General features: G+C 36.4%; 1 protein-coding gene across 3 annotated transcripts in view; it reads left to right on the top strand.

The window, feature by feature from the left end:
• LOC112460791 (centromere-associated protein E-like) overlaps positions 1 to 25,274 on the top strand; it is a 35,215-nt gene that overhangs the window by 1,052 nt on the left and 8,889 nt on the right. For 2 of the 3 annotated variants that reach the window (XM_025025644.1, XM_025025642.1), the window contains exons 2-6: positions 4,739 to 5,039; positions 8,243 to 8,337; positions 22,394 to 22,500; positions 23,268 to 23,563; positions 24,487 to 24,664. In XM_025025644.1, coding sequence (XP_024881412.1) covers positions 4,739 to 5,039; positions 8,243 to 8,337; positions 22,394 to 22,500; positions 23,268 to 23,563; positions 24,487 to 24,664 — 977 coding nt within the window. Of the gene's footprint in view, positions 1 to 4,738; positions 5,040 to 8,242; positions 8,338 to 22,023; positions 22,115 to 22,393; positions 22,501 to 23,267; positions 23,564 to 24,486; positions 24,665 to 25,274 lie in introns of those variants that run through there. The other variant, XM_025025645.1, reaches the window with a different exon arrangement.

Consider the following 25,274-nt stretch of genomic DNA (forward strand, 5'->3'; position numbering starts at 1 on the left):
AGTGGAACAAAAGAGTAATAAGACAAGATAATTATCAACATAATCTCCAGCTGAAATATATTTTCAGCTGTGCGTGTCGTTAATGGGACTGAAAATAGTGAGGTTTGCTTTGTATTGGAGTTACGTTGAGTTTCTTTAGTTAACTAAATTGAAAAAATAGTGAGAAAATAAAATTACTTTCTATCCTATAAATAAATTAATTTCAAATAATGGTTTAACATATTGATAATGATAATGTTTAATTGGATTATTTCCTTGCAAACGCATTTGTATTTAAACAAAAAAAATGCAAATATGTACTTTTAAAATTATTAAAAATCAGCACAGCAGAAAAGATCGCGTATTCTCTTCTTTTATGCTTTTGCAAATTTCGAGGTACATCAATGTAGGTCAAGGCTTATAGCTTTCTTCATTATTCTTTTCTGCATGTGCACGTAACGTTGGCATGTAATGTTTTAGGTAATTCAGGAAGATGATGATTAGCCTACTGTTATTTCCAAGCATCAGCATTGGCGTGAATTGTTATAACAATAATGCATAGTAAACTACGAAGAAATTAAGTCGTTCGAACAATAACAGGAATACTAAAGTTAAGATTTTCCCAGTAAGTATCTAATATCTATGCTAGTGGGGGTCAAGGTTTATGTCTAGGCTGCACTTTGAAAAAATACTTACCTCAGTTTCTTTTAGACTTCACAGCTACGCTTATTCGGAATATTGTAAAAGAATATATATGTATATCCTTTCAGATTGTGGATAGATTAAGACATTCAGATGTTTCGTTCCTAGACTTTTCGATTTTATAATCTTAAGCCTTTTATTATTAAATCTTGAGAATATATGTTGTAGGTTCTCGGACTACTCCAGGCAATACTCTTATTGCTAGACCCTTGATTTTAAGACTTTTAAATTCGATCTTTCAGGAAATTTTTACACCTTCGAATTTGTACGCACTCGTGCGCGGCCTCACTCGGTGCAAACACTTATGAACTCGTTTCTATACTTAGACTACTAGGGTGGCGGCAAAAAGACGATCGCACGCGCTCGTCCGCGAGCAGTAGAAACGACCGAAGCGGAGTCACCGGAAGCGCAGACGAAAGCAATTGAGCGTCGAGAACTTGAGGACCTTCTACGAGGGTTTCCGTCGCGAGTTATTGCGCGTTTATTCGCGCTACAAACTGTAATTAAAGCGTGATTCATTGCGCCGGTGCACCCGGTCGCGGTGCATTAGCCGAATAATTTAGGAGCTTAATTGTAGATACTTTCTCTTTATGTCTCGAGATAATTGGGGGTTTGGTTGACTCTTTTTTTATAAAGCGTGTATGTCGTGTTCACACAAATCCTAAATTATCTCTTACAATTTTAATGAAGTCCAGTTTCTCGAAAAGTTGCCTTTGAATTTACTAAATCCATCCCTCCATACAAGTGCACGAATCGAGTGCAATCGGTACTTAAACCCCAACCGCGGATATGTCAAGGTACAGAATGAGGTCTCACGAAATTCGTTTGCAGCAGGAAATGAATGATTTCACGCGCCGAAGTTTATTACACGTGGCCGCATGCGAGGAGTGTTTAAATTTCGCTTGAGCTTTATTTATTTAGATATGTACAACTTGTTATTGCTAGATGCAGTATAATAAATTAAATTTTTCTTGCCTGTACAGTTCTTAAGAAAGAAAAGAGAAAATCTTTAAAATTATTTAACAAATATTTAAAAATTTCTTAAATTTTTAATTTTCTAAATTCTTAAATCATGAAATTCTTATATTCTTGAATCTTTCAATTTTTATATTACATGGAATTTGTATATTTTTTAGATATATTCCCTTTTTAATTAAAATTGAAGGCTTCAAGAGAAAATAAGAAATCAATTCATAATTAATAAGATAAAAAGATTTTAAATATGGGGCCGCGTTTAATTTTATGAGACGAAACCCCACAAATTATATATGCTCATGTCAATTATCTCACTCTCGCACCAAACGTTTCAATTTTCTTCGCGAATAAAGAGACGCATCGATATTCCTCTCGACTGCGCGTCGAGGTCGCTTAATGATTCCGAGAGCGGGTTCCACGCCGAAAATACTCTCATTGACTTTAGCGTGGGGTGCGACCGTATGGAAGATCGAGAGCGGGACTATGACTTTGTGACGGGGCGCAGGGCGACCTTACGTTGACAGCTGGCGCATCCGTTCCGTTTATAGTTGCCTTCGCTTGACAGGTATGCGTGTATCGTCTTAACGCGTTGGTATTGTTATTTTCGTACTACGGTGCCGTGAAACACGAGAGTCGTAGGGGATACGCATGTCTCGTTTAGCGCTCGCATTGGCCGACGCATATAATTGATATAATGATTCATGTAAAAAAACTTTATAGTTATATGTGATGGCAAACTTCAAAAGTGACCCGTAATTTATAAATCCATCGCGTATATAACAATGGTCTATACCTTCTAAAAAAGCGGTATATTATTGATATATTAATACAAGAAATATTTTCTCTTCCTTATATTTAATGCGCGAAGCAAGACGATGTATTTTTGCTCTTTTCAAAAGTCCAACAATCTAAAAATGAAAGATTTTAAGAGTTCGACACAATCTAAAAGATTAAAGGGTACAAAATAGCAAATACTAAATAAAAGAATAAAAAATTTAAGAACTCAAGAATTCAAAAAGCTAAAGATTTATAAATTCACATTTTTTTTGTTCCTATGATTTTATATAAATTGATTGTAAGGGAGAAAAGAAGAGTCGCTTGGAAAGAAAATCATCATAATTGAGGTTTAGTAAAAATAATACTTCTTATATCTACTCAGCCTGTCAACGGTCCCGTTGGAAGTAATCTGTTTCTAGCAAGCTTTTCTCAAGCGATTAAAGCGCGAAGACAAATAAACAGAGCTGAAATGAATCAACCACTTTGCCTTGCGCATAGTACCATAAATCTATAAAAATCTGTTGCGCGTATCTTAAAGAGTGTCGACTTTTAAATTGAATCTATAGCGTTATTTTTCACTGATTTTATAAAATTATTTCATAATATGTTTATTTTATATTTCGTCTTTATATTGCTGTTATACATTTAACATGAAAACTCCTGGTATTTTCGTGTATTTTCGGTATTTTCCACATATTTAATGATAAACGCATCAGCTGTCTGTTTCTCATCTCAATTTAATGTCACACAAAATGTACCATACTATCTTTAACATCAAATATGAAAAATACAAAAAATATATAAGGATGCATTCATGTTGCATAGACTCTTTTATAATCTCAAAATATGCCCTTTTTGGCATGTAGACTTTTTTGAAGCACGGATAAATTGTCATTTGTCTCTGTAACATATTAACAAGAGTTCCGATTTTATTTGTGGTTACAATGCAAAGCTCAGCACGAAATTGTACCGAAGCGTCCGATTAGGACGAGAACAAGTCTAACAAGGCCGACGAGATCACGCGAAATCCAGGGTTAAAGCACTGCAATGCTCTCCTGCGCGTATGCGCTACATGCACCGAGGATATCGCGCACATAATCACGCTTCTATCCTGTCGCGGCACGCAAAATATAGCGTCACACGACACTGATTAACCCGAAAACGCGATTGCCCATAATTTGCGATGTAAACCTCGATGCCCCCGAGACTTGTTGCATGTCTTTGGGTCGGAAGATATACTCTCCTCCCCCCTTTGGATCTATGAATCTTTTCTCACATACATATATTCGGATATCTACAGTCCTCAATTTTTATTTCTTTTATTAAAGTCCTCGATTGTTCCTTGAATCTTTCAGTGTTAATTTTATATTCCTTGAAAGTCACAAAAGTCGCCTTGAGCGGTTTTTTAACAACAGTAATAAATCTTTATTTTCTTAATAAGGCAGAACTATTGACATTACGTTATTACAAAAAAGAGACTCGAATTCTCGGACATATTTACTGTTAAATTGCTCATCAGCCTTTATCTGCACGTTGAATGTGAATTTATTAGTTTCGTATGCGGCTAAAAATACTTGTTGCAAACGAAGTGTTACGTGTCGCTGTTCTAAAATTAACAAAATATTGTAGCCTAAAGAAGATAATTTTTTATAAAGCAGTCGTAAACGCGACCGGTTGCGCGGAATGCTTTGAGAAAATCGGGCAAAGCCCTCTATAGAATAACAAGGGGAAATGCGCGCATACCCCCGTGTGAACGCACGGTCGCATGCATCACCGCTATACTGTCGCTGCCGCTACCGCTTTTCGATGAATCGATTCCGATCCACGAAGCATGAAAAAATGTGCTTGGCAAAAAATGATGAAATAAAAGAAGAAAAAGAGAATGGCGACGGGAGATGTAGACGAGAAAGGTGGAAAAACGACGCCGGCTTCGAAAATGTTGGTGAAGCTGCTTGCAGTGCTTGCATGCGTTTATTGACTTCTCCCTCGCAAATATTTGCGGCGATATATCACCCGTTATTCTTCGTTCGATCGTTAGATCGACCGACTTTGCGAAATCTTGAGAAAAATAAATTTTGATAACATTTTTAAAGCTCCAATATGATGTGTTTTTCAAGTTTTCTTGCAAGCTTTAATTTTTGAATTCTTAAATTTCGATATTTATATTGCCAGATTCTTAGATTTTTTTTATTATATTCTCCGAATTTGTTTAAGACGTAGTAAATTTTTAGACTATACATATGGATATGATATATTTTCGAATAAACGAATTACTAATATATATATGTGTATTCTTTATGTGCAGGGAATTAAATTTGACGGGGTCCGCATTGGTGGTTCGCGCGGAATCGAATGAGATCTCCTTGACGAATTTGAAGATATCGTCGAACAAAGTCGGAGACAGTCGCGAGAGGACTCGGAGATATGATTTTGATTACTGCTTCGATTCTTCGGATCCTGAAACGAAGAATTACGCCACTCAAGCGACAATCTACGAGACATTAGGACAGTCCATCCTGGATGCTATGTTCTCTGGATATAATTCTTGCCTGGTGGCTTACGGACAGAGCGCGTCGGGCAAAACCTACACCATGATGGGCACGAAGGTGTATAATTATGTCGTTGTTTTATTACAATTTTCAGCTGAATTATTCGGACTCGAATTACTGTTGGAATTTTATGAACGATACACCGCACATTTAATTTCAACATTTTTGTTTGCATAGACATAATACAAACTGCTCACGCAATGCATTAACATAATTTTAAACATTTTTATTAATTTTATACTTCAAATGCGCTTTATATATATAAATATATACATATATATACATATATAATAAATTTATTTGACGTAGATTCTCCATAATCGGACGTATGAATAATTGAGCGTTTTGAGCGTATAGCTTGTTTTGACTTTGTAATGAGACACGTTACGAAACACAAATATGTGCATTAAACGATAATTTATAAATATATATCATAAACTATTATGAAACATTATAGCGTATCTTAACGAAATGTTATTAATATCAATTTTTGTTTTAATGCCTAATGTGTTTAATTAAAATAACGGATTAAAAAATCCGATTATATTAAACAGTAGAAAAAAGAAAACTTCTCGATTGTCTTATTGTATTAAAAAAATTATCTACATTATCAAAATAAATTACATCAATATAAAATAAATTGGTTTCTAATATATTTAAGAAATTTGTATTAAAGTTTCAACCGTAGAGAGATGCCCTATTATATACGGAAAAAATTGCATTTGCGATTTCAAGCATGTTCTCATCGCCCGCTAAAATACATTTTGCATTTTATGTCTATTTTATCAATGTTATATTTTCGTGCAGCAGCATTGCAGAACTCTTTTGCCGTCCGAATAAATCGGCGATGATGTGTTTACGGGTCAACGTGCAATGTGCAAATTGTTTCGATTTATCTCGTAATAAATCTGATTGGCACTTTATTTTCATTTTTGCGGCGCATAATAGACCTCCTCCATACATCGTCGACCCACGTCCCGTTTTGTCGATATGCCGGCGGTATTATTTTCAAAAGCAAAGCGCGTACCGTACCTGCGCGAGTCGAGAATTATCTTTGATTTGTCTCGCGTTTTATTAATACATCGCAAAATGTTTTTTTTTTATTTTCCGCGCACAATGCGGCAGAGAGGGTGCATGCTATTTGCTTTTATTTCGGATAGCATTCTGTTGTCATCAGCGTTGTACTCGCTGACGTTTTCGCAATACCCGCGAAAATATCCGTACAAAACGCGTGCAATGCCGTAATCCAAAAGTTTCAGCTCGCAGATCTAACAATAAATTAATTTCGAGACACTTTGTCAATTTCTTAACGCGAAGATCGAATAGATAATTAATTTTCCTATCCCTTTGAGATTTCCTTCGATGATTCGCAATTTTCTCATTTGCATTTTGCAGTTCGCAAATCTGCAAAACAACGCGGAGTTTTTAATGAGGATGTGCTTGGTACATATAAAATATTGATAATAAAATACTAATGGCTTATTATTGACAAATATCTGTTGAATTAACAAGCTGTTAAATTGCTATATTTTCCACAATTTTGTTTTATTAAACATGCGCGAATTAAAACATTGTGCGTAGAGGACCATATAAAAATGCCAATATATATCATGCATGAAAATTGACAAATGTTAAAATAATATTTAACAAAAGTTAACTGTTTTATTGTTTGAATAAATTAAAAGTCTTCTGTATGTTTAATTTTTCATGTAATGGTTTATAATATATTTTGCATTTTTGTGAATATTTCGGTTAAATAATAATAAAAAAATAACATTTTTTCGATCTTTTCAAATTTGCTGATATCAGATATTTTCATATATTTTATTATAATATATTAGTTCAATATTTAAATAAAAATATTCTTCATACACAATTTTTATATTTACTTTAATATTATAATATTTATTATTTTAATTAATTGGTCGTTATAAACTTTTCTGACTTTCTCTTGATAATTATAACGTTTTTCACTATTTTTATTGTTCCAACATTAATTATTAGAACTTTAAATAATTAAAATGGTTATTTACTCCAAAATACCGTTCCCCATCTTCATTTTCCTAAACTCGGATCTCGTAATCGTCGTTTTATCTTCCAATATTAATTTCTTTTTAAAAACACCAAATGTCATAAAATAATTTGAATATCGACGAATTTTTACGTTTTGGAAAATAAAGATCCTTCATTTCATGTGCGCCCATACAATTATGATTATTACATTGATTTACTTTTACTCATTTAAAATCTCTCTTACCTATCATATTGACAAATGAAGTGATATCGGCGGGATAAATTTCCCGAGGAATATTTAGTTTCCATCAGCTCAAGCGCTCTCGTATAACAGTCTCGCGAAACTAGATGTTTTGCATTCTGCATAAACTGGCCGATGCTTATTTAGAGTTCAAATAGCATCGACCTGATTACCCGTTGCTTTCCTTTTCCCACTTCGTATCTTCTCCTCCCCCGCAGTCAATCCCATTCGTGAAATTATTATATCGCATCGCTCTAATTGGCCGACGAGGGAGAAAGAGAACTCGTTGCCGGATCGAATCGACGTTCCGTTTCTCGTCCCGAAAATTTCAAACAGTAAATTGAAACTGTTTTTGCGGAATGGCGCTTAATTAAATTGTATGGCGGCCTTCGCCGGCATATTCGCGCGCGCGGTCGGGAGATGCATCCGGGTGCGAGGGGGATGCATGGCGCAGGGGTGAAAAGGTGGATGGCGGAGAACGAGGGTGGGTGAGCAGACTTTTAAAAGCGCAGCACGTGTTGCGGCTGTACAGCGCACTCGTTTGTCGGGTTTCAATTATAAAAGGGACGCTTCGAGCGCTGGTTAATAATGCATCAAATTTCGAAATTGACAAGACTCCCCCTCGTTAAGATACCGCGCGCTGTTTCCGGTTTGAATAGACTTTATTGACCGGGGACTTTCATTCTTTCCACAGAACAAACTCTCTCTCTCTCTCTCTTTTTTTGCTTATTTTCCTCTATTTTCAGAAACATTTCAGCTATTTTGTATTTACAAAAACGCATACTGCACAGAACTTAATTCAGATAAACTGGCTAATCTAGAATTAATATTTTAAATAATTTTTTTTTATTTATTTTAGGTTTTATCATATCTCTTCTATTGTCCTCAGATAACGTTTCGATAATCATAAAAGTTATAATTAAATAGCATCAGATATTTAAATCTAACGTTTGATATATTTGTACGATAATTTTGTCATTATATATAATCCTTTTTATTTTTCCAGGAGGATCCAGGACTAATCCCACGGCTCTGCGAAGGAATCTTCTCAAAAATCGAGCAGGAGAGCGAGCACGAGAGGATCTATCGCGTGACAGTTAGGTAAATGCATCATCCGACAAAAACTTTTTAAACTGTCCCGAAAATAAACACGCATACCAAGTTCTTTAACCATGATTTTGAAAGTAAATTCTCCCTTTGACACCTCTTGTGCCGTTCACGTTCGCGCGCAAAAAAACGGAATGTAACCGCATGGCGACTTAATTTAATGCCCGCAGATTGTTGTACTTTATGTTACTTTAACAAACGTCTCAAAAATTAAAATACATCCTCGACTATTTTAATAAAAATAAATTACGTAGCGTTAGATAATATCATATTTCTTCATTATTATCATGAAAGTTGTAATAATCCTCAATATCCTGATACTGCGGCTAACGCGATAAGAACGTCGACGAAAATTGCAAACCCTCCTCGATACTATCGACAGGAAACTTTCCGATCACCACTTAAGATGCTAGAAGTACTCCGATACTTTGTACTAAGTACTCAGGAAGATACTTGCAAATCGCGTTGCACGTGCCTTATTTCCTCTCGCCACCGGAATTTCGCCGCACCTTACTACAGGCTCGATAAAATCTGCTTACATTCTTTTATTTTCTTTGCCACCGGTCGGCTATACGGCGTTTCCAGATTTTCCTGAATATATTAATCCTTTTCCAACAATCCTTTTTTATGAACTTCTTTATATTTTTCAATTCAGCAAATTTCAACGCAAAATTATAAATTGCATATAATATATAAAATCTGCATCTTTTTATATAAAGAATAAAACACTTTAACAATATCATCGACTTTCGAAAAAACAGAGGAAAAATTTAAAAAAATTAATTCCTTATGTATCAAATCACGACTTTTAATCCTGTATTAATATTGACTTATATTAAAAAGAATATGTGTAAAATCGATTCAAGTATATTGTTCTCTTTGGTCGAATATTTAATTATGCGTAAACGTTCATATATTAATGATCGGAAAAGAATATCTAATATTTTACATATACATATATTAATATATGATATAATTGATAAAAACTGTAGTATAATGTTGTTGGCGATTAACATTCATGTAAGACACAATATTGTCGCTGTTAGTACATTTTGCAGAATGGTGTTTCAATTTAATCACGCTGCAAGTCGAACAGATAGCCTTCGGAACACCGATAACCGTGTCCGCCTTGATAACTGTGGGAAAATCAACACCCTCACGTGGTGCCCTTTGCTCGCAAACACCACGCGAATACACGTACGCGAAATGTGGATACAGGATGATCGAAAAGTCACGAAACTGAATTATATACGTGGTACCGTACATGCGGCAGTTATTCACAAAAATGTATTTAAAAAACCACTATTAACTGTTATTACGGATATTTCGTCGCATGGCAAATCAAATGTAATTTAGTTATCTCGTTTTTTACTAGCACTGCATTGTAAAAAAAAAAAAATTGTAGTTTACAGTTGTGCACGAAACTACATATAAATAATTGTTATGTTTTTATTTTGTATATTACAGTGCTTTTTACAGAACGTGTAAAGATTATTCACGCTGTCTCTCATAAAACACTAGCAGGATTAAAATATGTTGCGATATTTAACAACCGCGACAACCATGACAATGGAATATTTGATAGTGCGTGATATGACATGTGCAATATTAAAATAATGCTAAAATCACCGTGACAACTGTAGGTTGCATATAACTTTTCGATCATTCCGTTGACTATCAAATACTTTGGCGTCGGGCAAAAACATTGATGGCTTTCGGTCAAGGCCCGTCAATCGGCGTGGTTTTATCTGTTACTATCGATAGCTTCAAGTTCGTTCCTTTCGTGTCAGCGATTACGACGTCGTTTCGCGTCTAATCACCCACCGCGAATTACAAGCTTCTGCCCCGTATTACGCGCCAGCACCAGCGAAAACCCTCCCGCAAGTGTAATAATGACAAATTGATACCGCATCGAAACGCTGTGTGAATTGCAAGAGTCGTTTCGCCGATCTATCGTCGTCGGCATGCGGATTTACTATTTATTCCGTTTTAATCGCTTTTGCATCGTTGTTCCATATGTATCGAAATAGTTCCAACTCGCGGGAACAAATCGCTCGCGATAATTGCCAATCGACAAAAAATCCGCCGAGACGCACCGTGCAGAGTTCGTGACGCGAATAAATGGATAGTCCGACTTCGCGTATATTTTTGGCAGTAGTTAAACGCGACGCTACATGAAATCGGGGATTAGTTCGGGAAAAGCTGTAACTTGCGTTGGCATAAATTCAATTCCGGAATCATTGATCGCACATCGTTGTGAACACATCGAAAAGACAAACTTTACGATAAGTTGTAGCACGAAGCTTTAATTTGAGTTTTCCAGGTGCATGCTCGTTGAATTCAATGAGTAGAACGCTGCAGAATTAGGAAAGAGTTTAAAATTGAGCAAATCTCAGTATTTCAAATTCAAGCATCGGAAAATCTTAAAATTCAGAGAACTCAGAGATCCGAGGTGTTCTAAATATTTTCTAAATGTTTAAAAGATCTATCTTTAAGTTCCTGCATTATATAATTTTAAAGTGTAATATCTAAAAATAGAGACGTAAACAGCGTGCTAGAGAGTCCAATCATTTATAGTTTCTGTAACTAACAATCGCAACCTTATAATAAACTTGTTTCACGATGACTCAAGAAAATTTAGAAAGGAAAATACTATGAGTTAAGTGCAGGGTTGCGGTGGGCGGTGGAAGGGAGAGACGATAGTCGTAGAGTCGAATTTGCGAGTCGCGAGGCTTGCAAGCGTCGGTCTGTTGGCCTGGATGTGTCTTGCAAGCTCAGTGCCCCGTGACTCGCAATCCCAGACGGACGCAATCTCGCTGTAGCTCGGTAAGAATGCACCTTGAACGTCGAATGCACTGTCGAATTTCTTGCGTTTTTCTGCAATGTTTCATTTTGACCGTGATTGATAAACATGACAAACATAGCTTCTTGGATCCTTCACCTTCCGACGCGTTCTTATAACATGATAGACACTTGGATACTGCGCGGTCCTCGGATCCCAAAAACTCTCACATTGAATTGAATCCATGAATCGGCAGAATTTTTACATTTTTGAATCTTTAAATTATTAAATTTCTAAATTTTTAAGTTTTTGTACTTTAGAATTGTTAGAAGAGTATATATTTTAAAATACTAAAAAATTATAAAGTCTTAATTCACATTCCAAGATTTTTATATTTTAAAAAGTATTGACATATTTTTTAGAGTATTTAAGGCTGTGGTCCACTTAACACTGCAAATGCTTCGAAGCATTTCTCTTCTCCTTTCTTTCAGGGAAGAAAGAAGGAGAAGAAGGACGCTTCAAAGCATTTGTAGCATCAAATGGACTACAGCCTAAAAGTTACTTAATTTCAGAACCTCTAACTTCTTGAACCTTTCTCAATCGCATTTATGTCGCTTCGTTTTTTATTTCGCGCGACTCGCGGAATGAAGGGATAGTAGCCCGCGAGGCATAATTGCGGTTGCTTCGGTATCTTTCTTTCTTTTTTTAATCTATAATGTACAAAATTGTTCTTTCATCTCATATTTCATAAAGCAGGAAGTTTCTCGCCTATATTATAGATATTAAGTGCAATATAAGCATTTTGTGTGTAATAATAATGTTCATAATAATTTTATGATTCGATATGCAAATTATCGAATACTTATGAAAATAAATAATAGAACATTATGGCATAGCGATACTTTTCGAAATCACATAAAAAATAAATCGTTTCATTATTATTGCCATTATTACTCGTGTACAATTTCACAAATAAATTTGAACGGGTTCTCGCTCACGTTCAATTAATATCTCTCTTTCCCTCGACAATTAAGCGAAGCATTTTATTGTGCGTATCAACGATCGGTTAGCGGGATAAAGTGTAAATGATAAACGCTCGGTAACGAATATAATTGAAAAAATATTTAAAAGTATTCTCTTTTCTATTTTAATCTTCCTACTTGATGAAATAGTAATAATTCTCTCAAAGTAGATTTTCTACATATGAAGGGGTAAAAAACACATTTTTAAAATATTCGACTTACACCACTGTAGTTTTTACCCCTCCATATAGTGCTGAATAAATACGTATAATAGCATGTATAATAATAGATATAGTAAATAATATAAAAGCGTATGATAGTATATAGTAGAGTCTGCATATGTTGCAGGCAATAACGAATCACGCTAGGGAAAAATTCATAACGATTACCTGTTAAAAGAAAGGCATCTTTTCGGCATCGATTACACATAGACTGATATTGGTTCAGTGTGAAAAAGCGAAATCAGTCGCGCGTTCCGCGTTTTGAGGCCGATAGAATCGGCCCATCAGGGGCCGGACGTAAAATCGTTAAGTGGGTCGAGCAAGAAAGTTCGTCCGAGGCATTTCTACTTGCCGCCGTCGACTGTTTAGGGATGAATTAAATTCAGCGGGGCGGGCGACGGGAGATAGACACGTTGCAAAAACTTTGGCGCTCGCGTTTCCTATTGAGCAAAATGCTTTTCACTTATAGGCAATGATCGGATCAGAATGTTGTTCTTGAAAAATAAAGGAAACGTTTTTAAATAACTTTTCAACGTGTCATCGCATTGTCGCAAAAATAAATTGTCCACCACACTGCGTGTATCCCGAGTAAGAATTACGCGTGCTAGTCTAAACGCGGAACTTGTCGAAACTTATATATGCATATAAATTTTGTAGACATTTATTCGATAGGAAAGTTGGCGTAAAAATATTCCTCGTGAATCCTCATATTGTTTCTTGCTACAACGTTGTATCGCGACGATCAAAAATGCTGGCCCCGATATTTCATCGGAATTAATCGTTGCGATAATGGACTGTTCGACACGCGTCGTGTGTAAAATGCGCGGCGCCTCGTAATTGCGATCGATATATCCGGCCGTGCTTGTGAAAAATCGGGGACGCGGCGAGTTTCCGACTTGAAAAAGAGCCGGAAGTCATCATGAAATATCGCGTCGCGGATTAAATGTGTGTTAACAGCAACACGGCGCTGCTCGGTAATCGATCCCGACGCGGATTCATCATTGAAACGCGCATCTATAATCGATGGACGCATTAACCCACTCGAGTCAGCTGCCCAATGTACCCGTCAAGCGTGATTGATCGGATATAAAGCTTCATCCGTAATCATCAAACAATACAGCCCAAGTGAAACGCATCGCGAGTGTAACTGATGGATGAGAAGTAATGTTGTAGCGATCTGCGCGCGGATGTTAATGCTATAAAATATATACTAAAATTAAAGATGAGATCTGAGAGCAGCCGTTAAATCATAAGTTGACGCAATTAGTGAAAAAAGGGTCTAATATAGATATATAGCTATTACGTTCACGTTATACTTACCTCTAACTTGAAAACTATATACCGATATATTAACTTCATATATTAACAACAGTATCAGTCTTTATTCAGTTTTTTGTGTCAAATGTACTAATATCAAAATAAGTAATATCTATTCTATTTTAGTGTACAATGTTAATTATGCTAATACAATATAAAAATATATCAACACATTATTTATATCTTCTACTCAATTCACGCGTAACACTCATCTTTCACCAAGAACAAATGTATACATGTTAAATTCTATTTTTCATTTTTTATATCAAACTTTGGAAAGTTTTTTCTGTGTCGGGCTGTTTCGGAACGAGCAAAAATGCAGCTACGAGAAAGAATTTCGCGATGTTATTTCGCCCGTATTGGCGAAAGGATACGATTCGGCTTTGCAGCAGCCTGTATCGTCGGATATTAGCGGCGATGGCGCGGTATCACGGTGGTATGATCTCGTGAATCCGAACGATAAAACGCGATGGCGTTTTCCACACAGGCACATTCGCGCGATCGGGCATACGTACACGCGAAACAGATACTAAGTCCGTGGTCTGACGAGGCGCAGAAGGTGTTGCACGCAACGCGTATAAATAAGCAGCTGTCCCGATATCCATATCTGTATGCATGAATTTTTCGAGAGGGAAACGTTCGAATTATCTACCTACGGTCTCCGTACGCGGCCAGCAAAACTATCAAACGCGGAATGAATCCAAAAATCACAGTGATATCCTTAAGTTGTCTAATATATTACATTTTATATAATTTAATTTGATCTTATGTCATTTATAATATAAAATTCAAAATTTATATATTTTCGGAACTATAGGGATAAAGAGCTTCAAAATTAAGAGTTTTGCTTCTACGTGTACCAGAGCTTTTTAATGCTGATATATATTACGAAAGTTATTACATAAGTTTTGACATTCTAAGACCTTCGAATCGTACGATTTTCTCGCGAGCATAAATTTTCAGACTATTACATCTGATTACATATAGAATGCTGTAACTTATTTCTTTTTCAAATCCTGGATCTGCGGTTCTTCGGATTCTCATATACTTGCTTCGACTCTGAGAGATTGCAAACAGAATCACATTTCGCAGACGTATTAAAATACTGTTGCTTATAGTATTTGTTTGCGAAATATGGTACACCAATTGACACAAGAGCCGGAAATTTTCGTAATTTATATCTATGAAATTTTATATCTATAACTTAATCTTAGATTTTAAAGATTTTTATTTTTGACATGTAAAATCGTCGAATTTGAAACTAATATTGAACCCTTGTGATCTCATATAACGGGGCCAATCGATGTGTCCTGCGAGAATGACGAGCTTGACGTGCCGTGAAATGATACGGCGCTGAATATTGGTCTACCCTAAAGGAAGATCGCAGGACCTTCTATTGATACGCGAGACCGAATTTCACGGTTCCCGACAACACACGGATATGTGCTGTCGTCCATACCCAAATTCAAGACGATGAGCTTGATCTCGAAAGCTTTCGATAAATAAAATTCGATCGCATGAATTACTATGCGCTGAATCGATCACAAATTTTATCCTTGTGATATGTTTTGTTGTAAAAAGATTGGGATGAATGGCTTAAATAAAACACAAAGAAAGAAAAATAAAAGAAGGAAAAGGAATTTAAAGAAAAGAGAAAAAGACAAAACGCTATCGTATTTGGAATGTTAATTAATTAACATTATTCTTGCTCCAGTGATATATGTGTTTTTAGAATCGAAGAGAGCTTGAAATAATATAAAGTCGAACGTGATAATTAGATAGTACTCGCTAAAAAAATTAACTGTATATTTTATATTTTATTTAAGCGACATGCTGAATAAAACTGTAAGATCAACCTTGCTAGATGCGAAACAAATGTGTACATTTATCAGTAACTTACAACTCATTCGCGCTCGCTCGAGGAACTAATTAACTACTTTCCGCGAGGGGTAGGCTTTTCCAAGCGGCGATCAGATCGTTTTATCTACAAGCACGCGTTTCGCGCATTCGTACTTTCATTATCACGTACGTGAATGCTTATACAGACAAATGTAATAAATGAATATGCGGGCAACGAAGCGAATGTACCGAAGTGCACCCGCGAAAGGAGTAGGAGTTCGATACACATGTTTTGTTGCGCAATTAATTATATCTATTAGCGAATCGTGCTCGCGTCAATAAACGCCGATCGAGCGCAGGTATAATTAAATTCACGAGCTAACAACAATACTACCTCTGACGCGTGCCTAAACATCGATACGTTATAACGTACTAATATCGTCCGGAAATTGTCACCTGGCCTGTCATCGGTTTCGGGATCCCGTGTGTTTTCCCAGTACAGGAAATTTGTCTCACGACATATCAGAAGCTTGTATTCTGTCCTATCTATTCTGTTAAATAAACTTTCGTTCAATAAAAATTTATTTCAACGTTTTTATTTCATTTACTTTCTCGTCGTCTATTTTTAAATTTGTACAGAACATATGTATAGTTTTCTTTTCTATATCTGGGACAAACGTCATGAAATACAAGAGTTAGTTGTAATTTGATCAAGCTAAAGAAAAGGCTATTTGTAGGCAAATTTGTGCAAGGCAAATGCTAAAGACGAAGATTACATCAGTTTTACATATTGTTAAAGAGATCATTCGAAATGACGGTAATTTTCAATCGATCCGGTAATTTTAAATTAAATTGAACCTAACTGAAAATTAATAATGCAAACAGTAATGCAAACTTCTATTCATCATACATTTATAATGCATTATAATACGTCACGAAATTTCAGGTTTCTAATTTCATTTTAGATGAGTTTGTTTTTTTAGTAATGTATATCAATCTCTCTTGGTAACGAAGCAAAATATCCTGAAAAAATTAATTAACAAGATACATATCTTTTTCCCAGCATACATACCACGCGTGGACAGATATGAACATTATATTTTCTACGTTCCTACAATAATGTATGTCCAACGACAAACTCGCGTTGGAAACATGCACTGTTTAAAAAATAATAATGTTCGTGGCACATGACTGATGTAAAATACGAATTGAATAGAATGTTACCTTTTAGATTACAAGCGATATTTCACATCGTAAAACTTGAGTGTGTGTTTTACTTTTAATTATGAATATATATGAAAAGGGACTATTTAAAAATTGTCTACTGGTAACTTTTAATTAATGTAAATTAATGTAAATATTGTATATGTTATATAATATTTTACATTGTATCAATTTTCTCGCTAAGAACGCCTCAGTCTCATTCATTCTATATAAAAATCTATTTCAGATTACTTTTTATCTTACATAAAGCAAATTTTATACAAAGTGTATTATATTTTTCAAAAATTAACGAAGAATTTTACAAAAAAGATTGGTTCGTAAAAAATTGTACAATATCAGATAAAAGTCAGTATTAAACACACACGTGTACGCACACATTCTGTTGAGTTACTGCGATGCAATCACGAAGGTTTAATTTATACAACAAAAGAAAAATTTTTCCAGATGCTCTACCAAAAAAATCAACAGAATTTTCATCTGATTGTAGAGATGGCAAAACTTTGTGAAAGTTTCCTATGCAGTTTTCTAGGTATACGTGGGTATGTGTGCGTGCGTGTATGTGTGTCCGTCCGTTCCTCGGGTGGAGCGGTGCATGCGCTAAATGATGGCCCTCGGCAAATAGAGACGGCCGAATGCCGATCGAATTGAATTTGCGATTCAGTCGCGATCGCGTAATGACCAGGGCGGTAATCGAAAACGCGCTCGGGGTCAAATTAAAGCTCCGTTGAGTGAAAGAGGGCCGAAGAAAGACCGAAGGCACACAGAGGGTGAACTCTATCGATCAATCAGCCATAAGTAATGCAGAGCTTTTGATGGCTTACCGTTTCATTGCGGGCGGAAAGAGCCGACCAGCATGCTATCACATGGAATGCGACTTTAGTCGCATTAAACGCCAATGCCTAATGACGATAATTGTTGATCGATGGTGCACTCGACGGATTGTTTTGGTCCCGCGAGGATAACTCAGGCATTACGTACATTGGTTTGTCGAATAATTAGGACCGATCGTATCAACGTTAATTACCTATATTGTCCCCATATAAAAAAAAAATCAGCTAATTTTATAAATCAATATTATCTGCAGATATTTTGCCTGTTACTGGGTTATATAATCTAAAAAAGGTGCAATGTAACATAAAAGAATAATATAAAAGAATGAAAGATTAATATGCACGAGTTTTGACTGCTTCCAGCGATACCAGCTGAATGTAACAATCGAATATAATTATGCCCCGCGAATATTGTATGTTAAAAGTATTTCATTACAAACGATCGTAACGCAAAGCCGCGTGATATTTGCGTTTATTCCTCGATTACTGCTATGTTATTGATAACATGCGAAATTTCTCGCATTTGCATTGTAAATGCATGAACAGAGTTATTTTCTGTGTCCGCGAGCTATACCTATAAAAGAAATAATTAAACGGATTCACATTGTATAAGGCATTACGTGACTCGCCATATACTATTCTGATTTATTTCAATTGGCTCGTTACATCTTCAAAGTAGCAACCTGTTTATATTATTATTTGCTCTTTTATATGTTGGACATGACTCTTTTCATACTTTTTTCTGATTTAAACGCTAGAAATAAATCATGAAGAGCCATAAAAATACCTAAACGTGTTTTTCACAAAAATAGATATTACTAAAATGCATTAATTTTAATTAGATAAATAATTAAAAACTCAACGCTGATTATACACTCTCTCGGTTTACCTTCACTTTTCATCTAACGAAACTAAATTAAAAATTTGGCTATTTTTCTAAAAAGTTTTCTATCAAAATTATGTTGTGCCCAAATTCGGCGTGCCACTTTATACGACTAATACGAACGCAAATAGAGCATACAGGAAACGTTGACCCAGGTCAGTTAACCCCGAGAGATCCCTTTGCAGCCTTTTCCACATAGGGCTATCGAGGGTGATCGGAAGTGTCTTTATCGCGAGCATACTGCTCGTTGAAGCTTATAACTTGCACCTTTATCATTCTCACCGCTCGAAGCCGGAAGCCCTTTGTCTCTTTGTCTTCCCTTGCCTTTCTCTTCGTTTGCTCACCGACGAAGCGATGCGTAAATCGTATTTTTAAAGCTAGATTGTTGCTCCCAAAAATATCTTTTTTTTGTTCGTTAAGAAATGATTATCTTGTTTCTCTTATTAGAGAACTTAGTTTTTTACATATTTTGTCCATACATTTTTGGCAAGTATAATATTAATTTATTAAACAGGTTCTCAATCTGGATTATATATTAAAAAATAAATGCCAAATTTGCCAAATAATTGCCAAATTTTCTATAAATTTTTAAGAAGCTTGTCATTAAAAAAGCTAGAAAATTGTTAAGAAATATTATTTTAATTACTTTACTTTTTATAATAAAGAAATTCTATTGCACACAGGTAATAGGTGAACACGCCTAGTATTTTTCTCTTAATAACGCTAGAATCAAAAAGTAAAAAGCAAGGATTGCATCGCGCGACAAGCAGATCGTTTAATACGATTCCTTTTCTCGCGATCGACATTACCCGTTTTCCAGGCATTGGGGCTTGCAGGATCGATTCTTATTCCAATAGCGTAATATTCGTCAGGCACGAGAGAATCGGCCGCGTTACACGGCACAGCGCCGGCTTTCGTTTACGCGCGAAAACTAGCTGCCCCTCGTCTCATTTTCAGTGCTCAGGCGGCAGGGGGAGACGGAGGATACTCGAAAAGTTTAAGGCTCGTAATAAATGGCTCTCGGCGCCCCTCGTCCGCCGGGGCCCGGCGCGCCCGGATATCATTAATTAACAGTAATTAACGCGCGCGCCGACCCCTTTCGCCGAAGTTTCTGCCGACAGTCGCGCGTCTTGTCGATGAGGGATGAAATCCGCACGCGAACTGTTCCGATGAGTTTGGCGAGCTATGTATCGAGGAATATTGTCGATGAACTGGAATCATTTATAACGGCTGAATCGGGATACATATTTCAACATTTGGTATAATATCGCATGCGTACAGGTAAAATAATGCGTCATATTTTATGATGCGAGACAAACTACTGGTTGCAGGACAATTATTATGCACATAGACACAAATGTGTGTGTGTGTGTTTACTTAAACACAAAAATATATTTTACGCTCGATCAATGTCAATGAGAAGTAATGGGCATGGAGGTAGATCGTCCTGTTAAAGTAAACTAAGCAACGACATGGTTGTTCTGAATGTTCAACGAGATTGGACGTCATCGATTAGCGATAATTCAATATGGGACATTAATTTTCATTAACTATCGGATATCGAACTTTACTACGATGTTGTACGGTCCTCAGATATTCTCGAAGGAGCCTGCACCGCATCGATTTTCCCCTGAGAGATCCAGTGTCCTCAATGAGGAGATAACAGCAAGTTTGGAGAGACTCGCGAGAGAGAGAAAGTTATATATCATACGAAAATAAACATACATAACCACCAAGAGTGCTCTACATTAGTCGTACAATAATTCAACTCTACATTAATCATATAATAATACATAATAATTGTGTAAGATACTCATTATATTATTGAAACTCATTATATTATCTAGTTATTATTAACTTATTTTTAATTAATTAATATAACGCAATGCAGAAAATCTTACATTTAAGCAAATGCGTTCAATACACTTATTTTGCTACCAAGATTGCGAAAAGGGTTAGATGTCTCTCTCTTTCGTAGACAATTTCTCCGCATTTTAAGTGAATTATGCTTACGAAATTCATTAAAACACAACAAGTTAGTTTCTAGGCAAGGATTAAATTAGTTTTAAATAATTTGATGCCATGTAATAAATTCTAAATTCATTTTCCGCGCCTTTTTAAATTCATCCACGAAGCAATCGCGAAATGTGCATAGTCAAATCGTCATTGCGTGATGGAAACGGTTTATCGTTGCAACGTAGGAAGAAAATGCACGCGGCATTCTACATTTCGCGTAATATTCCTTGCGATTTTTACATCCTTCTCGCGTCATTACCGCGAAGCAAAATTCGCGAGAACTTCGACAATTGGTGAACGTCCAATCCGGTGCGATGGCGTAACGATTCTTGTAAATTTCATCGTTATAACTGCTTTTTGAACTCGCGCGAATGTTCTGCTCGTTTCTCGCGAACGAGGCCAGAAATCGTAACACAGTATATTTCGCTTGTCTGCAAATTTTCCCTGCAACGTAATTTACGCCGTCGTAATGGCCGTCGTTCCGATAAGCGGTCGCATCTTCAGGTCAAGGAAAACGGACGACGTGACTCTTTTTTCGAGAAAAAGGGGCTGCACCTACGCAGTCGGTCGTAAACAGTTTAAAAAGTCGGCAACCGTACAATTCTTTTAGGGACTATCGTATTCTTAAAAGAAGACAGAAATCTACAACCTACGATTAAGATACGAGAAAAATAATGGGATTGTAAAAGTAAAAAAGGATTGAATTAAATTATCACTCAGAAAAGCGGAGCGAGAGATAAGTATACGCCGTAAAACAGAAAAAAATAGGAAGTTTTAGTTTTAAATCGGCGGAAAATAATACAAAGCAATGGAAACGTTACAATTTATTTAATAATTTATTTCAGCATCGCTATTCCGCAAAGTAGCACATGTCCAACATTACTCTGTTATCTGTTATGAGTTCTTCGTCTATATTGTCCACTAAAGAAAATTTAGGACGTTGTTATCTCTCACACAGATCGTTCATGGGTGATCGAAATTGTCGAAGACTTGTGTAGCGTAAATTCGTGGATTGCATCGTATCAAATACAAACAAGAGAGAAAGAAGGAGACTGTGAGGAGAGAAATGAGCAGGAGAGAAAGAAAGAGAAAAACAGACAGGTCTCGGGAAACAACGAGAAAGTGTTTTACCTGGTGAAAACGTGACCGTATGAGGCCGCGATCGCTGTTAAGCCGATTTACGAGCGCACGTGTGAGAGTTCTGCGGGCGCAACGGGACGGATAATGACGTTAAGAGGATCCAGGAGCTTCCGCACTCACGTGTCGTGTGTGCGAGAGCCTTTCACGTTCGTCTTCGTCTTCGTCGCCGTGAGACATATCACGTTCTCGCGTGCGTCATGTCGCTTCGCGTCGCGACGCCGCGCCGACGCGCCGGCGACACTTCGAAGCGCATTACGAAATGCATCCACAAGAACCGATGCATCGCGATTCTCGCAGATAACGTCATCGTCAATTCGTACAGAATTCCTTTTTGCCCGGGCATTGACAAATACGTAATAAGCCGGTGAATTGTTCACGGTAATGTAACTGATATTTCGGTTGAGATTTGGTTGTGTTAAGAAAAAAGTAGTGTCAATTTGGTGATTATAATAACAAGATAGTAGTTTAGATAGTGCTATGCTCCTTTTGTCACAATGGTAATCCACTACTGCAGTTTGTTGCATTTTATGTTAATAATTTTTATTTGTAAAGCACTTTAGACAATCTATAATTTGTATCAGATTTCAAGGTAGAAATCTGACGCATTTTTATAATTTTTTATGCCATATATTTTATATTTATTATAAAAAAAAATATTTATATAAATAATATAAAGAAGATATAAAAAAAGCCATGAGGGATGAATGATCAAACATCTACAATTACGGTAATTTATGGGAGCTTTGTTAAAATTGTATGTAATGGATCTGTTTCAGTTATCTGGAGATATATAACGAGAGGGTAAGGGATCTCCTGAAGCCGTCGACGAGCACGAGCGGTCTTCGAGTTCGAGAACATCCTCGACTAGGACCTTACGTTCAAGGTATTCCGCTCGTTTACCATAAAACCATAACGTCGCGTACGGAGAACGTCGGCTAAAATTCCTCGAGTCTTCTTACTCAGTGTGTTACTATACATGTGGCACTAAGTTCTGCCCTGTTTAAATCTTCCTTTATTTCGCTCCAAAACTATCTTTCTCTATGCTATATAAGTATATTTCTCTCGTGTTATTACATGCTATGTTCGCCGTGTTATTATAGTCCAATACAAAAACAAATTATTAAATATTATATCATATCGCATTAAATATGTTATTAATCTTACACAAGTAATGTTTATAACTTTATTTTAAAATTATTCCTTTTTTTCGCATGATATATTTAAAAATGTTCATTAAATTAAAAGGTTCTTGTTTAATATAATCACTATTATTCCCCATATAAAGACAGATACATTTTTTTTGCCTTCTAATCTAAAGTTATTGCGTATTTGCATCCTTGAGTTTTCGATCGATTAAACTCATTAAACTATTCCCAGATTGTGAAATCCTTGAATGGATTGATTCACATATCTTGTCATTTTCAAGTTCTAGAGTATTAGTATAACTTTTGAATCCCTAAATTATCGATTTTTATAATAATAAAATTTTTCTCGATTACAATTTCTCAAAAATTTATACATTGTTTCACGTTATAGACTATAATTTATTCCAACAATGAAATTCGATTGATATATGTTTCACAATCGTGATACGAATTGATTGATACATTTTGTCATCGACAACTCCCCGTTTGTCTCCGTTCCTTTTAGGATTGACGCACCATGTAGTTCGCACCCTGGGGTCGTTGATATCATACGTGGAGGAAGGCACGAAGGCGAGGAAGACAGCCTCGACACTTCAGAACCCCAGCAGCAGTCGTAGCCACGCTCTACTGACCGTCGATCTCTCGCAGGAGACGACCGACGCCGAGCGTCCTAACGGCAGTGGTACTTCTTCGTCCTCCAGGAGGCAAGACGCCACTCCGCGCGGCGGTAGCAGGTTGCACCTAGTCGATCTGGCGGGCAGCGAGAGCGCGGCCACCTGCAGCGGCGTTCATCGACTGAAGGTGAGTCATTTCCTAAAAATAATATCGTCCGCTGGAATATTCGCCGGCTGAATTTCGCGCGATGAAAATCGATATTCGCGCGAGCCCGCTTCGCGGATGGATAGAGCCCCGTTATCAATCTCGTCCTGGCCACCGCGTCGCGCGCTAATAGACTCGCCTAATCGACCGTCGGAATTACTCGTGAAAGTAACAAGCGTGAAAAACGAGCGCGAGAAAGCGTTGGAACAAATCTAAAACTGTTTTGTTATCGAAACATTTCTCTTTCTATATTGACGGATATCTTGATTTATCCGTAACTATTGGAGCATAAGTGTTTAAAAGGTCTAATGTCCGTTAGTGATATCTAAGTAGCACCTGTCTCCATTTTCATCAAGCATAGTTCTGTGCGGTACATGCGTATCATGTGAAAATGGATTTATTTTCGATATGGATTTAATATGTTGAGTGAAAAATATTATGTAAATAAAGCGGATGTGTGTTAATGCTCTATAAACCAATCCACGTGCCATTTTGTCATTACTGTGATTAAGCATTGACGTTGATGTGATCATGCCTTCTATGATACGGAAAGAATCATCACAACGTTGCAAAAATTCAGGAATCATCGCTAATAGTATTTCACGTATGAAAGTCAAAGTATGTTTTTGTGATTAAAAACTCATACGTTAAACTAACAAGTTTTATAATTACATTCATACGCTATTGCTGAGAGATATATGTATTATCAATTCAAAAACACGTGCAATGTTATCGTAACCAGTTGCACTAATTTTATTTATTTGTAAGAAGATAATTATCGATATTCTAAATTTTTTTTCTTAAGATTAAGAATAAAGAATAAAAATATGTACCAATAAAAATATCCAATTAGCCTAATAATTTTGATATCACTATCGCGTTATTTTTTTTGTATCGTTTTGTAGGAAGGTGCGAATATCAACAAGAGCCTAGTGGCTTTAGGGAACGTGATATCCGCACTCGCCGAGAGAGGCTCAACCGGAAGTAGGCCAGGAAGAAGATACATCCCTTACAGAGACTCTTCGCTCACTTGGCTGTTGAAGGATGCACTCGGCGGAAATGCCACCACCATTATGCTCGCCAGTAAGTATCTGCCGGTATTTTCCTTTTGATCTTTCCCCTACCGTCCTCTCTGAACTCGTATTCTCCCCCTTTTTCAGCCTTCGCGATCTTAGAATGTTCCATCGACGTTAAGAGGTTTCCTTTTGGGAATATTTCGCCCGCGCAAATCGCGTTCCCGGTGTGTATTTTCGTGAGGAAATTATAAGCTCGCTTTTCCCCTCTTTTGATCTCAAACCCTCCATTTTAATATCCTTTCTGTTGCTAGAATGACGCACCGTTCTCGCGCGCAGATTGAAATCCAACGACCAATTCGACATTATTTAATTGACCCTTTTAGTGCGAGCCTTTCGCGCTAAAAGAGTTAATTAAGATCGGCTACAATCAATTAATTTATTTCACGCTCTTTTGTCTTTCATGTGTTTCTCGTTAAAAATTGTTCAAATCATTCAAATGTCTTCCTCCGAAAACGTTTCGTGAATGTTGGATTACAACGAAAAACCAACCATTTCTCTTTTCTCTTTTTACAACAGCAATTCCTCGTCTTCTCATAAATTCCATTAGTTATCGGAAGATAAATATAATCGCGAGAGTCGTGGAAATTATTCCCATTTGCGATAACCCGGGCTGGATG

The sequence above is a fragment of the Temnothorax curvispinosus genome, unplaced genomic scaffold, assembly GCF_003070985.1.
Source record: "Temnothorax curvispinosus isolate PA1 unplaced genomic scaffold, ASM307098v1 QBEX01010810.1, whole genome shotgun sequence".
Taxonomy (NCBI): Eukaryota; Metazoa; Arthropoda; class Insecta; order Hymenoptera; family Formicidae; genus Temnothorax; species Temnothorax curvispinosus.